The 20104-nt window shown below is 38.9% G+C and overlaps 1 protein-coding gene across 1 annotated transcript; it reads left to right on the forward strand.

Moving 5' to 3' along the window:
* The first annotated feature begins 2629 nt into the window (after positions 1-2629).
* Positions 2630-19515, forward strand: LOC142653013 (uncharacterized). The gene is made up of 5 exons (XM_075828720.1): positions 2630-2836; positions 3406-3946; positions 13692-14230; positions 14857-14923; positions 15783-19515. Exons 2-5 carry the CDS (start codon positions 3406-3408, stop codon positions 17300-17302), a joined length of 2667 nt encoding a protein of 888 aa, XP_075684835.1. The 5' UTR covers positions 2630-2836; the 3' UTR covers positions 17303-19515.
* Positions 19516-20104: the final 589 nt, after the last annotated feature.

Genomic DNA, 20104 nt, shown 5'->3' on the forward strand with positions numbered 1-20104 from the left:
TTTATACGATTCATCTGTTTTATATAAACATGTTTACATCTCATAAGTCCTTATACCACTGGAGAGGAGACATAGTGAGTATTAAATGTGAACTTAAAAAGAACTATTCAAAGCAGGGGTCTCAAACACATGGCTCGCGAGCCAGACTTTTTTTATTTTTTCACCACCGGAGCTGTGTGAGGGCTTATTTGTTGCGGGACAATCTGTAGTTTTCATTGGTACCATTTTGAGGTACATGCGATTTTTTTTGATCACTTTTTATTCAAGTTTTTTTGCAAGCCAAGTTTTTTTGGTGACCAAAAACCAGCAATTCTGACAATGTTTTTTAGTTTATTTTTTGCACTATAAATGACAGTTTTACTTTATTCTGCGGGTTGGTACGATTACGGCGATACCATATGTATATAGTTTTTTTTATGTTTTGCAGCGTTTGCGCAATAAAATCACTTTTTTATAAAATAATTTATTTTCTGTGTCACCATATTCTGATAGCCGTAACTTTTTTAATTTCAAATCCCAAAATCTGTGTAAGGACTTGTTTTTTGCGGGACGGGTTGTAGTTTTTATTGGTATTATTTTCGGGTACATGCAACTTTTTGATCACTTTTTATTCTCTATTTTGGGAGGGGTGGTGACCAAAAAATAGCGATTCTGGTGTTGTTTTTTATTGATTATTTTGGGGTGTTCATCGTTTTATAGTTTGAGTCGTTACGAACGCGGCAATACCAAATATGTGTACTTTTTTAATGTTTTCTTTTTTTTCCTATAATGAAAGTATTATAGGAAAAAAAGCATTTTTTGTTTATATAACTTAACTTTTATTTTTACACTTTTTTTAAAAGATTTTTTTTACTTGTCCCACTAGGGGGACATTTAGACTTGCAGCTTTGATCGCTGCTAGAGTACATTACACTACGTACGTAGTGTAATGTGTTCTAACTGTCATTGTGACGTGACAGTCACACTGACAGGAAGCCTCGGAGGACCGGCCGGAGGTTGCTCTTCCAAGGCTTCCATACATGGCAACCCGGAGGTCATTGTCTGGCCTCCGATTGCCACGACAAGTATCGTCAGCCCCCACAATCACTTAGTGGGGGCTGCCGATGTGCTTCAAACCCCTTAAATGCGGCGAACGCAATCTGTCGCCGCATTTATGGTGTTAATTGCCGAAATCAGCGGCGATGGTCCGCTGACCGGCAAGACTGGAGTGTAAGCTGTCGGGGATAGCTGACCTTCCTGTTCCCGGACACTGTCCGAACTACTCTGCAACTGTACGTCCTGATGCAGGAAGCAAGCCCTCTGCAGGATGTACAGTTGCGGCGCAACGCGTGAAGAGGTTAAGCAGGAGTAGGAGTGATGCAGAGAGCAATGTTAGTGCTGAGAGCGTTGGGAGCATTGAGAGACTGTATATCGGACAAGTTTGTCCAGTGTATTTACTTTTTAACGGTCTTTGGCGCCTGGAGTCTGGCATCTTTAGAGCCTTTCATCTGCGCTTTGAGGTTGAGCCGGTTCTGCTGGTTTTTACGCCTCTATTCAGGGATTACTGCCCGTTTTTGTGTGGCTTGTAAGGCTTCCTTTCTGCGTCCTGCGAATGTTTCCTCATCCCGAAAGCCACAGACTTTTATTCAACATAAACATATGCCCCTTGAAAAGGCCATTGCCATTTTTGCTGTCTATTTTTTCTATAAGATAAGAAAGTTTTTAAAGGATCTAATGTCAATCTAGAAAGTTTATGCAGTCTAAGTCAACTGCTTGGCTTTCCAAGAAAAGCCGATCTCTTTCAAGATCAGCCGCTCATCCGAGTGCTTCTGCTACTTCGTTTTAGCCATCGGTGGGGCTCTCAGTGCTCAGACCCCTATTGATCAAAACTTTTGACATGTTTTGTTAGTTACCCTTTAAGTAAAAACTATTACATACCTGGTCCCTTCAGAACACAATTTTACATAGGGCTACCACCACCTGGAGAGCCAAATCCAGGGTTCCTGAGAGCCATATTTAGCTCCTGAGCAGCTGGATGGGGAACACTACTTTAGGTCAATGTTCCCTGGGAAAAATTATGTAAAATAGCTCCCCTCCAGAAGGAATCAAGCTGTCTCTCTAGTGCCACCTATAGTTGACTACCCTATAAGTCACGGTCCGACCCTTTATAGACCCTTTAAACATGACTCTGGTTATTAGTTAAATCAAAGAGATCAATCTGATATCTGGTAAATGAAATCAGGGCTGTAAAATTCCTCCACAAACCTTTTTATTTAAAACTTGGCATGGAAACATCCATAGATCCTTTATTACAACCAAGCAAAAACAAAGTAAAAATTCTCCTAGACAACTAGCGGTGAACCAAGATGTAGAAATGTTCCTCCTTATGTTTTAATTTATATGTAAGTAAATTGAGCTTTAGATACTGTATACCTATTCTTGGCTTCTGTTCTTGTTTTGGTAAGTAAATTATCTATCCCTGAAAAAAGGCAGGAAGTGGTCTGAAATCCAATAGCTCTTAAACATCTTGACTATAGCTGAACCTCCGAGGGAGGAAAAAAGTTTTTGCAACTTCAGTCTGCAAGAGGAGATTGACTGAACTACACAATGAAAAGCATTCCTGCCCTTGGCTACCATAATTAGGCTAAAACTAGGATTTACATTTACTTGAGTCGCAAACACTTAACCTTATTCTTTATCTCCTTTTCAATGTGACAGCATGGGGCATACCATGGCCAAATTCAATTGAGAGGTAAAGAACTCATATGGAATTTGCTGAATAATGGATCTGTATTGATAACGTATCATTGAAGAAATATTTATGGATGTATGAGAAGAAGTGGAATTTAATTTTAAGGTAAGTTGATGAACCATTGAGGCTAGTGAGTGGGGGGTTAATGGGTTAATGGGTGGTCTCTGAGAAATTCAAAGCTAATGTAATCCGAGGAATGTTGCACATTACATTCCCCAGCTTGTAGTTTTTTTTGCAGAGGTCACTAGTTTGGATACACAGAGTTCTCTGAACTGATGATAAGTCATTAATTGGAGCAGCTCTGAGGACTTTACTCCGCAAGTCTTCCCAAGGTATTCCAGCCATAAAACATCTCTTCCAAGATTTATTCCAGCCAAGGAAAATATTCTAAAGCGAGACACTAAAATTGAGACAATTGGAAACACATGCTTGAATATATATTAAATTGGTTTTACTTAGTTTTCATGAGGGAATGCAATGCAGTTGTGGTAGAGAATAAATAGGTGGTGACTTGTGTTTCTCTGAAAGACCGGACTGATGTCTTCGGAATCTCTATCCATAAGATGTAATTGTTTTACTATGTTAATGATCAGCTCATGTTGAGGATGGTTGTTGTGATGATTATTTTACTTCTAATGGCATTTGTGCTTTTGTGTTTTTTTGTGTTTCTGCAGATGATCATGCTGAGTTGGTGGTCCTGCATATGGATTTTCCTGCCTGTTTGTTATGGAATTCCAGCCGAGAGATGTACAGGCCAGTCCTGCACCAGCAGTTTTACAGACAATGAACAGCAAAAGCCATGTGTGGGTGCCAGGTGCCCAGCTAAAGCAAGCAGAACATCACACTCCCACCAGCAGACAGCTAGCAGTGATAGCCTTCACCAGCCTGTGAGAGTGAACCAACAGACATCAGCTTCCACAAGAGCCGACTTTTCTGGTAGTCCTGATGCATGGGGAGGACCAAACCTAAGTAGTAATGTCACCAGGGATTGCAAAGGAATTGAATGCAAACTTCCTCTGCGAATCCGCCTGAAATCTCGAGGCAGAGCCCCATGTACTGGGGAAGGATGTACACCTGTGGAGGGGCAACAGGGTTTGGTGCGGTTGTCAGACAGGGCAGCTCACTTTATTGGGGAGGTACCAGATCTTCAATTTTCAAATTCTGAGCTAGGAGGCGCTCCACTGGGAGTTCAACTCACCTGCGATATCAAACCAGGTAAGGGTGAAATGTACTCTAAAATAATTTTATGGTACCTTATTTGGAATTGGATGTTATAATGAGAAAGATACAGTATGATTGGAGTCCATTGCTACTGCTCTGAACACTTGGTTCTTTTTGCTATTAAATGCAAAATCTTCCAGATTTTGGCATTTTCTTATCCTATGATAACATACCATAATTTAATTTGATACAAAGCCTTCTCATTATTTAGATAATTTAGGACTGAGCAACAGAATTTAGCTGGTAACTTGTCTTGCATGATTTTTGGGACAATCCCTTTAACTGTTAACAATAGACATGCCTACCTTTGCAACCATTTTTTTTATTGCTCCAATGGATCTAAAATAATTGATAATTCTTATATTTTAAGTATATAATTTTCCACTATTTTGTGTGTACAGCTCCTGTGCATACCAATGTGTCTCCATGGTTACAGACTACAAACAAACAGTGTGTAGTCTGATCCTACTGTCATACTGCTTTCCATTTGTCCCCTACTTCTTGCTAACATGAACACAGTAGTATAGGTTAGCAAGAAAAAGAGGAAGATGTAAGAGACTATAATTGCAGGATCAGATTACCCTCAGGTTTGTTTGTAGTTTGTAACCATGGAGACACATAGGTCTGCATAGACACCAAACAGTGGAAGATGTTTAAGACTAAGACGCTTCCTTTTTATTTTGAATGAATAAAAACCTAAAAACCTTGGTTAAAGGTTAACATACCTTTTATTTAGCTGATTTTCACTCATATTGTCCATGCAGCCCACACTCCATTAAATAAGTTATCCGATGAATAAATTTGTATTTAGAATGTCAGATATACAATGTTTATTTTTTAAAAGTTACTCCCTTCTAAAAAAAAACCTTTGCTGACCCAAGTAATTACATTTTCCTCTTATAGCGCCCCCTAGTGTGTTAATTCTATTTCAGCTTGTTTACTTATTGTGCTCTTCTCTGGAGAACAAACAAGTGCTGTTCGGCTTTTAGTTGACAACGTCCTCAGCGGCAGCAGAGGGGTCTCTGCTGATGAGTCAGCTATATAGGCATCAGGTGCTTCTTCTCCGCTTGGCAGATAAATTGGGGATGCCACTTCATTAGGGAGACTATTACTTTATAAATTGAATTTTGACTAAGTTTGTACATAAAAGAGAATTTCAAATCCAAAATGTGAAATTATTTATATACTAATAAATCAGCAGTTAGACCGGCAGCCACATTTTGGTAGTTAGTTTTGTTACCAAACTTTGGCTGCTGCACTAACTTCGGTTTTAATATTTGCTCAATTTTATGCTATGGGTGGCAATCTATCCAGGTTTACCACTGCGTTCATTCACATCTTTTGATCAACATCTATTGTCTTGAAAGCTTCCATGAACCTGTAAATCCTCTATGACATGGAACTGTATGAACTGTTTAGATTAGGAAATTTCTATTTCCTACAAATTCCAAAAATAATCTGTTTCTATAAAAAGAAAGACAAAAACAATCATTTCGTCAGGATAACTTCTCTGCAGTTTTGCTTGAGTTAAGGGCCTTTTACACCGGCCGACAATCGGCCGATGCAACGAGCGCCGATCATCGAGACATCGTTGATCGGCGCTCGTCTGCTCCTGTCAGATGGAGCTATGGAAGTGGACGGAGAGGTTGTTACCCCAATCGCTCATCCCCATACATTATCATCATGTTGGCAGTGCGTCTCCCTGTTTACACCTGGAGATGTGCTGCCGACAATGATACTATTTGACTTTTTTAAAACGATATGATCAGCAGATGATCGAGCCTTTGCTTGTTCATCTACTGATCATTCCCCGGTTCACATAGGGCAATTATCGGCAACAAGCGTTATAAGTACACTCGTCTGCACGATAATTGCCCAGTGTAAAACCCCCTTTACAATAAAGGAGTTTATTACATCTAGGAAGTTGATTTTTCCACTAATTACATAGTAGTTAGAGAGATATTTGAGAACAGTTGTGGCCGTTTGCAGTTGTTCCCGTATTCTGCTGCCATTAGACAGGGTTACATACTTGAGGCCAACTAGTGGATCATCTGGTACTTTCTTAAGCAAGTCCAAGCCTGCAGGCTTATGTAAGAGATTTTCGCATATTCAGGGCATCTCCCACTGCAGAGCTGTCAGTCTTTCTTCTGATTGATGTTGATTTCATAAAAGTGAACTGGATGACAGATCCCGAGGGAAGAAGTGATTAAACGTTTTAGCTGTATTAATATGTTTAAGAAGATAGAAAGGGAGATTAATGGAGCCTACTGCCAGCAGACGTACAACTGACGGGTCATTTAAGTAGAACTAGTACTATCGGGGAGAAGATTCTTCCGGCAATATCTTCCTATAGCAGCTACAGTTCTTTTCATTTGGTTTCTAGAATTCAACAGTCTATGTATCAAGAAACCTGTAGTTATTATCAGAAGATATAAATTGGACTGTATTAGACTATATTGGTCAGCGACAGTAACTTATAGTAGGGGATAATACAGTTCTAGATCCTGGCCAGTGGACGAGTGCAAATATTGGTTATGGGAACTGTTATGTAGTTATACGGTTAGGTATGATTGTGTTTTATAAGATCAGCTCAGAATATTATAAGCAATTAATACTTTTCGCTCACAATTATGATCAGACTTAGAATGACTATGTGGTCCTTTGGAGGATTTGGTGCCCATGTGAACCCCACAAGATCCTTGGGATAGCAACCTGAAACAAATAATGCAATAATTAGACCAGGAATAAGAAGTTTATCTTACGCAAAAGTACCCAACAAAAACAAAATCTGTTAAGGCCCTGCACACAGAGTTTTTTTTGATGCGGAAACCGCGTCGGAAACTGCACCAAAAAATGGTCGAAAATGCCTCCCATTGATTTCAATGGGAGGCAAACGTTTTTTTTACCGCGAGCAGAAAAACCGCCTCGCAGCAAAAAGAAGAGTCATGCCCTATCTTTGGGCGTTTACGCCTCTGACCTCCCATTGACATCAATGGGAGACAGAGAAAGCGTATTTCGCTGCATTTTTTGCCCGTAGCACTCAATGGGCGCGAGTGAAAAATGCCATGAAAATCCCAAACGGAATTTTGAGGCAGAATTTTCCTCCTGCAAAAAAACTCTGTGTGAACTGAGCCTAAGCCGGCATAAAAATTAAAGTCAGCCCAGCCCGCTGGTTTTGCCAGGATTGGCTGAGGATACAATGTGTATGAGTCCACCGAACAGCTCCTGATGTTTGCTGTTGGGGAAGAGAAAAATCTGGCATGTCGAAATACAGGGCTTTTTTGCCCTAAGAGATAAGCTGCTTCCAGAAGCGACTGATGCCAGAGTATTTCCCTATTACCCAATGATCCAGGGCATGTGTATGAGGTAGTGAAGGAAAGTATCTATCTAATGTGTAAGGCCACCCTTAGCCTGGGCATAACAAAACCCGTGCTGGGGCCCATACACCCCCCCCCCCACCCCAGATACAACATAGAAAAAAAAAATATTAATAATAATAATTCTTAATCCTCTCAAGATGCCACATCAAGCCCAGTGCATACAATTTCCTGACGCTGGGCAGTGCCGGGACATTATATGGGATGCAACATATGTCCTCGTTGTGTGCTGTGTCGCATTCAATATCCTGACGCTGCCAAGTGCCAGGACCTTGTATGCACAGACCTTTACTGGGTCCTGATCTGGGAGTCTGAAGGGATCCTGCAGGCCTCTTTTTTCTCTGTGATTGTTAGGCCTCTGAGCTTTAATCTGGCCTTAAACATTAGAAATAAATTGGCCAAACTCAGCGCTTTCGGCTGGACCATCCGACCATCTAATCTGTATCGCTGTGTCCCAACACTCCCCCGATGGCAGATATAGGGGGACAGAAGGGTCGGACATGTTTAATTTCAACATGCTCGATCCTTTTATTTGTTAGAAGTCTCTGGCAGCAACTTTCTCCATTTTCCATAATGAAATACATTCACGCTCAGCCGAGCCAAGCATGCACGTGTATGGGGGAGTCGGGAGGAATAGCTGTTGGTCGAACAATATTTCGCCCGATAGCTATTTAACGTGTATTGCCAGCTTAAGTCTGTGTCACATATGAAGGAAGGTCAAGGAAGCCAGTATTGTATTCAATTAATTAAATTGTAAAGGCTAGCAATGATGATGATGATAAATGAGGTTCAGAAAAAGGATGAGCTGAGTGGAAGAGTAACTGGACATTGTCTGAGGGTCCAACAGTTTTTCCTCACCTAGTTGCCCCTGGTATATCTTATGCAGATGGCAGGGGCCAGCAGTGAAGCACTGAAGCGTTAGTAGCCCTTTTGTTTATTGATTGCTTATTAAGTGATTGGCTAATCATCTCTTATCTTGTGAGATCACTATACCGGGTGCAGTGATGTCACTAGTTGCAGCTCAGAAGCTCAGGAAGGTCTTACTCCATCACCCATTTGGGATGAGGAAACTACTGCCTGTAATCCATATATGTAGTAAATTGGTATACCTGATTTTTTAAAACAACTGTAGCTTGTCTTTATTATGTGCCTAGGATGAATTTTCCCCTCTTGCAATACCGTTACTCTGCAGCAACCACTTTCATTCAGAAAAATTACACTTCACAGTGAAGAATTTTCCTCGTTCTGTTTATTTTGTCTGGTTTCCTCTATTACAGTTACTTCTTCATGAGACTTCATTAGTATTTTATTCCATGCATCTTGCTCTGTTCTGGATTATCTTGAATTATGTGTCCGGGGCACTATGCAACTGGAAGTAAAATTTGCTGAAAGGCAGCATTATGTTTTGAAGTATCAGATTTCTTTCCCTGGGGTGTTCTCCTTTTGATGTGCTGAGTGATTGCTTAGTTATCTACTGCTACATTAACTAGTTGCCACTAAATAGCATGAGGAATAATATTGGTATATATAAGTACAATATACATATATATATATATATATATATATATATATATATACAGACATACACACACTATATATATATATATATATATATATATATATATATATATATATATAAAAATATATCCAACTTAGAGAATAAACATTAAAATCGGGCCGTGGTGCAAACAGGGCCCCTAACTTTAAGGGCAGTTTTTGTTACTGGTCTCCTCTTATGTAGCACAGGAAGCGTTGGGCATCTTTAGGCACCAGTTCCAACTGCAACCTCTGTACCTCGTATACTTACGCCTCCATAAATACACACGGTGATGTCACTGTACAGGAATAATTATTACAGTGATGTCACAGAGCATGGATAATACACACTATGCTATCCCACCACAGGTATAATAAACACAAAGATGTAACAATATAGAGATAATAAACAAAGATATCTCTCAGCAATGATAATAAAGATAGGGATGCCACAGAACATAGATAATGACCAAAGTAAAGTAACAGCACATGAATAATAGTGTCAGTGATGTCACAGTGCAGGCATGTTGCACACAGTGATGTCACAGTGCATAAATAACACTGTCATATGAATGAGTTATTGTCCGCAGTGATGTTACAGTACAGTAATCATGGTCACGGTTTATGACAATACAGGCAGAATGCAAAAATAAAACAAAAATGATGTAACAAAACAGGAATAACAAACACAGTGATGTCATGTCATGTCACAGTATATATGGATAACAAACACTGTGAAGTCATAGCAAAGCGTTATTGCACATAGTGAAGTCCCAGAACTGAGATAGTACAAAATATAAAGAGGACAATAGCATCTGTGATCAAAAAGGATCTTTTATTTAAGCGATCATCTTAGTGCATACGGAAAGGCAACATTTCAGCCCCATATTTTTGTGTTGTTCTCAAGCCTCTAAAGGTGCTTCTGTATGCACTAAGCATCAAAAATACTTTTAAGTTGAAATTGTCTTTATCTACTTTAATGGAATTATTACAAAGTCAAGTCAAGACGAACAGTATAAGCACCTACAAATGTATACCACACAACCATATAGTAGAACCACACGTAGTAAATATACAACATATCTTTATTAGTACAATAAGTACAAACAATACATAACACGGCTATATCATAAAAACTATTACAAAATATATCTAAAACAAGCTGCAGTGGTGGTCATGAATACACAAAATACAATATATAGTTATATGGTGCGCACAATACATCACATCTATACTTACTGAGGAAAAAAAAACACAGAATAATGCCAAAATTTCCAAGTGGGAGAATATGTCTATTGGGTGAAAACCCCACACAAGGCAAAATATAAACATTATAAAAAAAAAGGGCTTAATAAAATGTAATATAAACCATAGGTTCTAGGTAAGTAATAAAATACCATGCCCTCATGACACAAGGGATAAGAAAACACTAGTAAACGGACCCATCATATAGCAAAGATGCAGCACCAAATGACCACCACTACCCTCACGTCTTGATACTGATTTCAATGATTATATTTAAAGCCCTTAATATAAAAATATAGGCCCTTTTACACGGGTCAATGATCAGGCAAACGAGCGTTCATATGTGTAAACAGGGCAACGATCAGCCGATAAACGAGGAGCTCCTATCGTTTATGCAGCAGAAAATATTATCATTGTCGACAGCACATTTTCCTGTGTAAACAGGGAGATGTGCTGCCGACATGATGGAAATGTATGGGGACGAGTGATCGTAGTAACAATCGCTTGTTCCCATACCTTATTGATTATAGTTCTTGGTGAAAGCAGCAAACGAGCGCCGATCAATGAGCAGTGTCATTGATTGGCGCTCGTTTTTATGGCCCATATTAACCGGTGTGAAAGAACCCTAAAATTATTTCCTATATCAAGGGCTTTGAATAATCATTTTGAACCCTTAAAAAACCTGAAATGGCCAATGAGGCAATATAAACTGTTATGAGTTGGATGTATAATGCCTAGTTCGGTGTAGTTGTGCATAAATATGACAGCTTACATTTTAACAAAATAGCCAAGACCTCTGTGTAGGTGATAGGTCCAATGACAAACACTGTAAATGTTGGTCGAAAATGCAGAATTATTAGCAAGTTCCTATGCAGTTTTATTTCTCATAACAATATTTTTGCTTTCATTTGAATTGAATTGAATTTTGGCATGTTGTGTGGTTACTTGCTGGAGTAGAGCATGGAGGTAGCCCATGGAACCATTATTAGTCCATTACTTGGAGTGGCATGAGCCCTGATTGACCCTTTTCCCACTTCGTCAAGTGCAAAGTAAGGCTGGGTTCACACAGCCTATTAACGGACGTAATTCGGGCGTTTTAGCTGCGACTTACGTCCAAAGTGTCGGCACACATCTGCCCATTCATTTGAATGGGTTTTATGATGTACTGTGCCGACGGTCATTTTTTTTAAAATGACGCCCGTGTCAAAGAAGTGCCTGTCACTTCTTGGGCCGTAATTGGAGCCGTTTTCCATTGACTCCATGGAAAAACAGCTCCAATTACGTCCGTAATGGACGCTGCCAAAAACGCCTGCACTTGCCATTACGTCTGAAATTCCGGAGCTGTTTTCTCCTGAAAACAGCTCCGTAATTTCAGCCGTATCGGACGCTGCCGTGTGAACATACACTAACCCTGCTTCTACTTTCTACAGCAAACCAGAAAATAAGTGTGCAAAGGCCAAACAGCCCCTCTCTCCTGTAAAGAAAGAGGAGAGAACAAGCACTGCCCCTCCAGGTATAAAGTAGCACCTTTTTTAAGAGCGAGCCCATTCAGAATTTTTTACATTCGGCCCCTACTTTTTTATGTATTTCTTCACTTCATCCCACTATTTGTCTATGTCTGATCACATTTTTATCTTATGTGATGACACAGCATGTGGCTTTATACCCTCTGAAGATACATCATGAAAAAATGAACACCATGTAAAAGTGGATAAATACTTTCCATGGCACTGCATGTCTTTAATAGGGTACAATTACAGTATGCTTGTTTTGGCAAATTTTCTGTTAGCAAAGTATTTGGGGGTATTTGTCTGAAATCCAAGGTATCATAGCTCTTTTTATGTTCATCAGAGTCTGACCTGCCATTGATATAATGGGAGACATTTCTGTTCAGTTTACCTTGTGTTTTTGAAAACATATGTTCCTAATAGCCTCAGGGGACTCATGTGCACACAGATGTTTCCCATCTATTTAACTTTCAGTTAGATGGTCACTTAATGCTAGGATTACATTTTAGGGAGCTCAAGATTACACTGTGTATACACTTGAATATAAATTAGTAACTTCATTTTCCAAAAACTTCAGACTATACGGTGGATATTTGCCTGATTGGCTGAGCGCTTTACCTCCCTCCTTCAAGATTTTTATAATAATTTTCTGCCCCTATCTTGCTCCCTGCTTGTGCCACCTTGTTTTTATTAAACAACATCTATACAATGATGACCCTCAGAAGCAAGGCGAGGGGAATAGAAGTCTAGTTGGGAGTTGAAGACACAATACGTAGAGTTTTATTGTGTATCCATGCAAGACAGTGCTCTTTTATGGCAGACTATAGTAGACGTCTGACTTACTGTGCACTCCTGTATTTAGAAATAGTCTTAAAACTATATAGTGACTTATTTACAGTAGAACATGCATTCGTTGCTATATAAAACACAAGTCAAAGTTATACGACAGGTGCTAATAGTAGATTGTAGGGGCCAGTAGAACTTAGTCTTAGGCCACCAGGCAGTTTTTTTGCTCGTTTCACCACAGTAGTGGGAAAACTGTTTCTGTGTGCTTATCGACAGTCTGTTCTTGTGAAACATTCATTGGTAAGTCATATAGGAACTTGGCTCGACCAGTGATATTAACTGGTGTGGGTCTCATACACTCTCTGATGTCTATTGTGAACTCTAGAACAGAGTAGGGCAGTGGAGAGGAGCAGCATGGTCAAGTATGAAGAAGGCTCGGCTGTGAAGCAAGTGTTGTAATTAAAGGATTATTCACATTCAAGACATTTATGGCATTACCATGGAATATGGCATAAATGACTGATAAATATGGTCCCAGCTCTGGGACTCGCACCTATGTTGAAAAATGGGGTCCCCTCACCCCCATCCCACCCAGTGAGGTGGTCGGCACGTCCAGGAAAAGAATGAATGAAGAAGTTGCATGTGTCTCTCCACTCTGTTCTATGATAATTTACGGAAACAGCTTAACACGTTTGCTCGGCTGTTTCCGTAACTCCCATAGAAGTGAATAGAGAGAGATGCGCTCTGCCACCTCTCCATTCAAACTTTCATATTCAAATTGGAAAGAATGCTATAAACATTTTCTTTTTATGCCTTTTGCAAGGATCAAGACCAGCAGGATATTAATTTTCATTTCCTAGTTTAAAACTTTAATGGATATATGCAATTTTGCAACCATTTTTAAGTACTCCAATGCATCTAAAGTAAAAAGGAGTTTGCAAATATACTTGTTAAAAATATGCTATAGCTTTGTGTATTCAGCTTCTATGCAGATCTCTGTGTCTCTATGGCCACAGACGACAAACAAACCCAGTGTAGTCAGAACCTTAAATTATATGTTACTCCCTTCTAGCTACCCCTTTATCTACCCCTTCTTCTTGCTAACCTATTGTGTGTAGGTTAGCAATAAAAGGGTCAGAGGGCGTAAACATAGTGCACATAACATTTAGAATTGATAGGAAATGTATTAGACATTTCTGACACATAATTTCATGTTACATCTTTAACTTGCAGCATTATAGTGATAATCATTCCAGTGAAAATTTGACAAATTCCCATATGTTTTAGGAGAGAATGAAGTTCCATCAGAAGATGCTTTGATTCTTCATTTGCAGCTTGCAAAAGGCCAGGAGAAGTTTGTGGAGTCATTGAAAGTCCAACAAAAGACCATAACTGATTTACAGCAGAAACTATCTGAACAGCAGAACTTACTGGTTAACCAGCAACGAGAAATTATAGAGCAGCAGAGGAGAATGTATGAGCAAATGGACATGATTAAAGTCCAATACAGCATCCTGTTTGACACCGTGAAGCAGATGTCCTTTCAGAGTCTACAGGAGGACATACAGCAGTATTTTGAAGCACATCTCCAAGGGTTGCAGAATCAGGTTCGGAACCAGATTCAGAAAACATACTCTGTACATAAGATGGACGTGGATGCCAAAGTGATTGATGTCGAGGAAGATCTACCCGATTGTGGAATCTGTGAAAGTGATGAGTTTTGTAACTTTCAGAAAACACCGTCTCAATGTGAGAAATGTACCTTGTGTCCTGCTGGATTTTTTCAACTATCTGATTGTGCTGAAAATGTTGATCGGATTTGTCAAGTAAGTAAAAAATGTAATTATTTTGAGAGTGAAAATAAAAACAGAACATTTAATCTCAACTTATCTCAAAACCTTTGAATTTAGGTATAACTTTAGTTAACTCCAGTATCCACCATGTCATAGTCAGAGAGGTCCTAAAGTCTGCAATATAGAAAGTTAATTAGAGCTTGTGGTCACTGGTAATTTTCTATGGACCCTATCGACAATCTAATTTGTATGGGAACTCCCTGCCTGTCTACTGAAGTCTTCTGTTGGTAGACCAGAGGTCAAACAGGTTGAACTGTGTGCTCAGGAGATAAACAGCACCATAGATGTCTGCCAGGTGCTTATATTCATCCCCGTATTAAAATAACCTGCATTCTCAGCCGAACAAAATATTCATGTTAATTGGAATCTAAGCTTTGGTATCTATTGGCTGAAGCATCATCAGGTTGATAACTATCTAACACGCAAATAAACACACACACACATATATATAGATCTCAAGTCTGATAATACAGCCGTCTGCATAAGCACTAAACAAAACTCACTATATACTCAGTATGAAACCTCCATATAAATATACAAAATATCCAATATCACATGGCTTGCTTGGAGACTGTTGACATTTAATTGTTTTTTTTTAGGACAGAGATGAGTGCATGGTTTCACCAAATATCTGTGGCGAGAGGATCAAGTGCTTAAACACCCCAGGTACTGCATAATTACATATTAAAGTATTGATGTTTATTCTGAATAATTAAAACATTTGGAGATTATACTGCAATAACAGTATATGGGCCTCTTCTTTTACCTGCTGGAAATTTGATGACTGCGGGGTGCTAGCCATAGAACCCCAATTCATGCCCACCCACTAGCAATTGTAAGACATGTGATCATGTGATCTTATAGACAGTAGGAAGGACTATTATAGTTATTTTGTTCTTCAGGTACATGGCCCCTTCTTGCCCACATGGCCCCTGTGCAAATTAATAGGTTGTCCGCCCTTGTTTACATATTGTAGTCGCATTAAGTCTGCCATATTAAGGACTTTTCTACTCTGGCTCATAGAGGTGGGCCCTGGGCAGAGGACTCCCATGTACGATGTCAATATGCCCTATTAGATACAGATTAGACAACCTCTTTAAATTAAGTATTTAGGACATAACATAGTTTTGGCCAAAGAATTAATCCCCCAACCTCCATTAAGTGTTCTATACAAGGGTGCAACTGTTTTTTCAGCTTTGAGGTGAGGGCAGTATATTCTGTGATAATATTGCTGAATAGTTGAGCTCTTGGTGTGACTTCAGAACTGTGTTGTATGCTATGAGCAAATGAGATGTCCTCTGCTGCTCCCCCTCCCCTCTCACAGCATGAAGCCTGATAGACACGCTGTGGAAGAGTCACTGCAAGTGCTTTTGCCTCTCCCCTCCTTGTCTTCCATGAAAAGTTTTACATTAGATACACTTTTATAGCTATACTATAGTTTTATAGTAAGATATTGTTTACTATGACATTGCTCAATAGCTTGCTTTTCACAATTAAACATTTTACAATGTTATTATTTTACTAGGTGGCTTCAGATGTCTTGGGGTTGCTGAAAAGGATGCAGCTTTAGGGATTTGTGGTGACCAATACTTCTTTAATAAGGAACTTCAGGAGTGCCAAGCCTGCTCTGAGTGTGAAGAAGGGGTTGTTGCCTTTTTGTGTACTGCCGATAGTGATACAGTCTGCACAGCTATCAGTGAAAGTAAATTATCTGAATCATGGTCTGCCAGTCTTTCTATGCCCGAATCTAAAATGCCTAACTCACAGATCTTCCCAGGGATCAAATTAAAGATAAAAGAGAAGATGCATTGCGAAATTTTATCTCCAGAGGAAAATCAAGTTGTCTTTAAACAACATGGCTTGATATGGGCGGATCTGAATTTTGCAGTAAAACATAACTGCAGGAATTTTCTTCAGCTGTCATTAAAACATAACAACAGTGAAGAAGGTTATGAGATAAGTGGTTCACGAATAGAACAGCCAGAAGGGAAATACTTTCAGAGCACATGTATAAGTTGTGCGGCAGAAGTTGAGCCAAGCCAAACTATATCCGTGGTTCTAAAAAGCCCCAACCAGTTCTGTAACCAGAGTAAAGACCTACATGTTTATGACCTGAACACTCCACTTAGTTTTCTTTGGTTGTCTCATGACACAGGAGCGGTGGCCATGAGTGCTCAGATGTCCACTGCAATGCATTACCAAACAAATTATCGGCCAACCTTTAAGATTATTTCTGTGTCTGACCCATACATGATCAGTCTGTCTCATGATGGAAGGAGTATTAAGTTAACCGAATCTGGTGTAGTCAAATTCGTCTTTCAACAAGCCCTATATTCAATGGGTCCAACCTGTGTCCGTGAAGGTTTTAATCTGATTCTCTACATTAATCGAAATGGCACCAATGCTGAATTAATGCAAGTTTTTAAGTCTGGTGTAAATTACAGAGACACGTCCATCTCAGGATCTGGAGCAGCCAAAGTTAACTCTGGAGATATAATAAATTTTGAGGTCTTATCACCAGCGCAATGCAACGTTAGATATTTTGGAGAAAACTCTGGAATTAGCATGTTAAGTCTTCTCTGGATTCCAACAGCAATTTCTACTGCTATCACGGCCTCAGTATCCAGTTCTGGGTTACCCACAGGCGCAGTTAGAAATAAAGTCTTGAGTTTCAGCCTGGACTTGCCCGAAGATAAGATAATTCAGCTTGTTTCCACTGGTCACTTTGCCCAAAAATATTTCAAGTTTACAGAAAGTGGAGGCGTCAGTGTGTCTTTCAACCTGAAATTGATCCATTCATGCAATGTTGTTAAAGTGACATTAAATACACGGATAAGTGACCAAGTGCAACCAACTGTGGTCGCCCAACAAATTGGTGGGCAGATGCCTGAAGGGAGTCAATGGACTAGTGTGGCTTTACGGTCTTCATTTCATGTCCAAAATGGCACATTTTTATCTGTTTCACTTGACTGTGTTCGCGGTAGAATCAACCAGATCGCTCATGACAAAGGGACTAATTTGTCCATCTTATGGGTTTCATCATAGAGCAGCCATAGGTTACTAAATCTGATACCATATCATTGGATAAGGCCAAAAAATATTAGTCCCTGTATTATCAGCTATTGTTTCAACAGGTTGTATATTCCAGTTTTAATATAAATCGATGTCTTCGACATATAGGTAGGAGGTTTACACCAACGATTACCTTTGCAAATGGTCCCTAAAGCTGAGAGTCTTGTTGACTCATAAAATGTAATGATTTGGTTTTTATTCCGAGCACTCATTATCAAGACTATGGTTGTTTTTTTTTATCATTTGAAATGCAGAATGTAAAAGTGTATTTTAACCCAAATCATAAGTCTCTTCTCCTAGTCTTTACAATATTTTACTTTAGTATAGTTTGTGCTCCAGAGCTACTGCCCATTGCAAGATTAGATAGGAAGCTGCAAACAGTGCAATCCATTTTGGAGTTATGTAGCTGAGTATTTTGGTCATCTGGTCATCCACTTGCAATTATTGACAAACACTTCACTGTTGTCTCTTTTTTCCATATTCATATGTCTCTGTAGTCACTCTCTGTGCTTTTTGTAGTTACTTGGATTAGTACTAATTAAGACACTCTTAGGGGTCATGTATAGGGAAACGTTGGAAACAAGGATCTTATTCAGAAGCACATGGAGTACTTCTGAGTGACAACGTATGGTATTCTCTAAAAGTAATGTGTGTAGGGGAGAATACCCATGCAATACTGAATTTCATTGTTTTTTTCTGTAAGAAACCGTGAAACATGAACAGAGGTACAGTATGAGAACTGAATTATGGAACTGTATTATGGGAACTGTTTCCATAGGACAACAAGAGGAAATGATTCTGAGGACCACCCTCCATTTATGCAGAAGATGTGAATGTCTACTTTTAATTGCATTTCAACCTTTGCTATCATTGCATGAGCAGGATGTGAATCAATAGGATGTGAATCAACCCACAATAAATAGGTCCTAATGGCAAGGAATTGGCTACAAAGCCTGCTCTAAAAAGTGTTACATCTTTGTGGCCCATTAATGTGAGCCTGGGCCCACCGGAGTATTCTCTTGTACTTTGGTGAGCTAGTCTGACCCTGCTCCTAACAGTAGGAACCCCACATATACCACGAGAGATAGATATTCTAATCTTAGTCTCTCCATCCATTCCAATAAGAGAAAAAGTCAAAACGAAAATAGCTAAAAAAAAATTTGGAACGTGCAATTTTTTTTAATTTAAAACAAATTTTGCATTGAAATGGTGCATCCTTGACATATATTTACAAAAAACAAACAAACTGGATATATTTTTTAAGAAATAAGATATATATTTCATCAAAATGAAGTTGCTTTTATAAAATATCTGTCTGTTTTCTTGTTTTGGAAGTGCTCTCTAGGTGGGTGGTACACGAATTACACAATATTAGTAGGCAAAAATGTATTATATGTTTAAAATATGCATCAAAACCATGAGAAATGACTAAAGGACTTGAGAAACTTTTGTAAGAGGAAGTGTATTACGGTGAATCAGGCCTGTTTTGCTGGCGCAAAATGGTTCCACCCTTTATGTGACTAATTTTTTGTAAATGCTTACATGTATTTATATTTTATAGAAAAGTACTGATTTTAATACAATAATTTTTTGGGTAGATAAGAATGTATTCTATAGATTGTGCTTAAGCACACGACCATATTACAGCTCTTTACCAGTTTCATGTTGAGCGGTGCTATAATTTAAAGGTTTACGCAACGGATGTTTGTACGGGGATATTTTTGTGCGCACTCTATGTGCCACTGTAAAAAAATGGTGCTATGCTCCAGTGGATTCCTTATGTGTGCTGATTTGCCCCATATAAGCCAATGGAGACTGAAAAATTACATTAATGTATATGGATCCATGTATAAACCTCCATATGAGTCCCATATGAGTACGGTTTCTCGCCTAAACTACTGGTAAGGATGACATAGGAACCCATACAGTATCAGTAGGGAACACCATATGGAACTCATGCGGAAACATATGGTAAAAAGGTGAAGTTTGTGCATTCGTATAGAGTGCCGCGTGATATGATTTATTAACGGTTGTGTGCAAGAGACCATGCAAGGGTTACAGATTGTACGAGGTTAGATGATCATCATCAACTTTGATCACTTAAAAGGGAGTCTTTTATAAGATTTTGTTTTTTAAGAATTGCAAGCAAATTAAAAACGATTTTAATTGCACAAGTTGTGTTGATCCCGATAATTAAATGTATATAAACTATTAATTAGAATGAATTTTCTTATATACGGATTTATCTATTTAAAATTATTTTAATAAATTTCTTGGTTTATCATTAAATCCTGTTAATAGTTGTCTTTTTTTTATTATCTATTTTAATCAAATTGAACTGACGGCAAAGTAATAATTACTGTGAATATTTTTTTTTATTATGAGACCAATCAAGGTCGAATTATAGAAAGGGCAAATGTGCGAATAGCCCTGGTGACTCCACCAACCAGGGGCCTGAAAGCCTTCGATGATCCCCAATTTAAAGGGGCTTTCTTTGACATTTATGTTGGGGATGTTCTATAGGTTAGGGCCCGACACCGCGGTCGACTGCTGCACCTACTTTATTGTTGGCACAGCACAGTACATACAGTTTTTGTTTAGGGTGCTACCCACACCAACACCATCTTGACCTACATTAGTTTTCTTTGGCATTGTGATCATACACCACTATGTATGTAAAAAATACACCATCATCTTGACATGATTAGAGTCCTTGGAGATATATTTATACATTTATTCTATCTACTTAGAAATGGAAAGGGGCTTCCACCCAAC

This window comes from Rhinoderma darwinii, chromosome 5 (genome assembly GCF_050947455.1).
Source record: "Rhinoderma darwinii isolate aRhiDar2 chromosome 5, aRhiDar2.hap1, whole genome shotgun sequence".
NCBI classification, from domain to species: domain Eukaryota; kingdom Metazoa; phylum Chordata; class Amphibia; order Anura; family Rhinodermatidae; genus Rhinoderma; species Rhinoderma darwinii.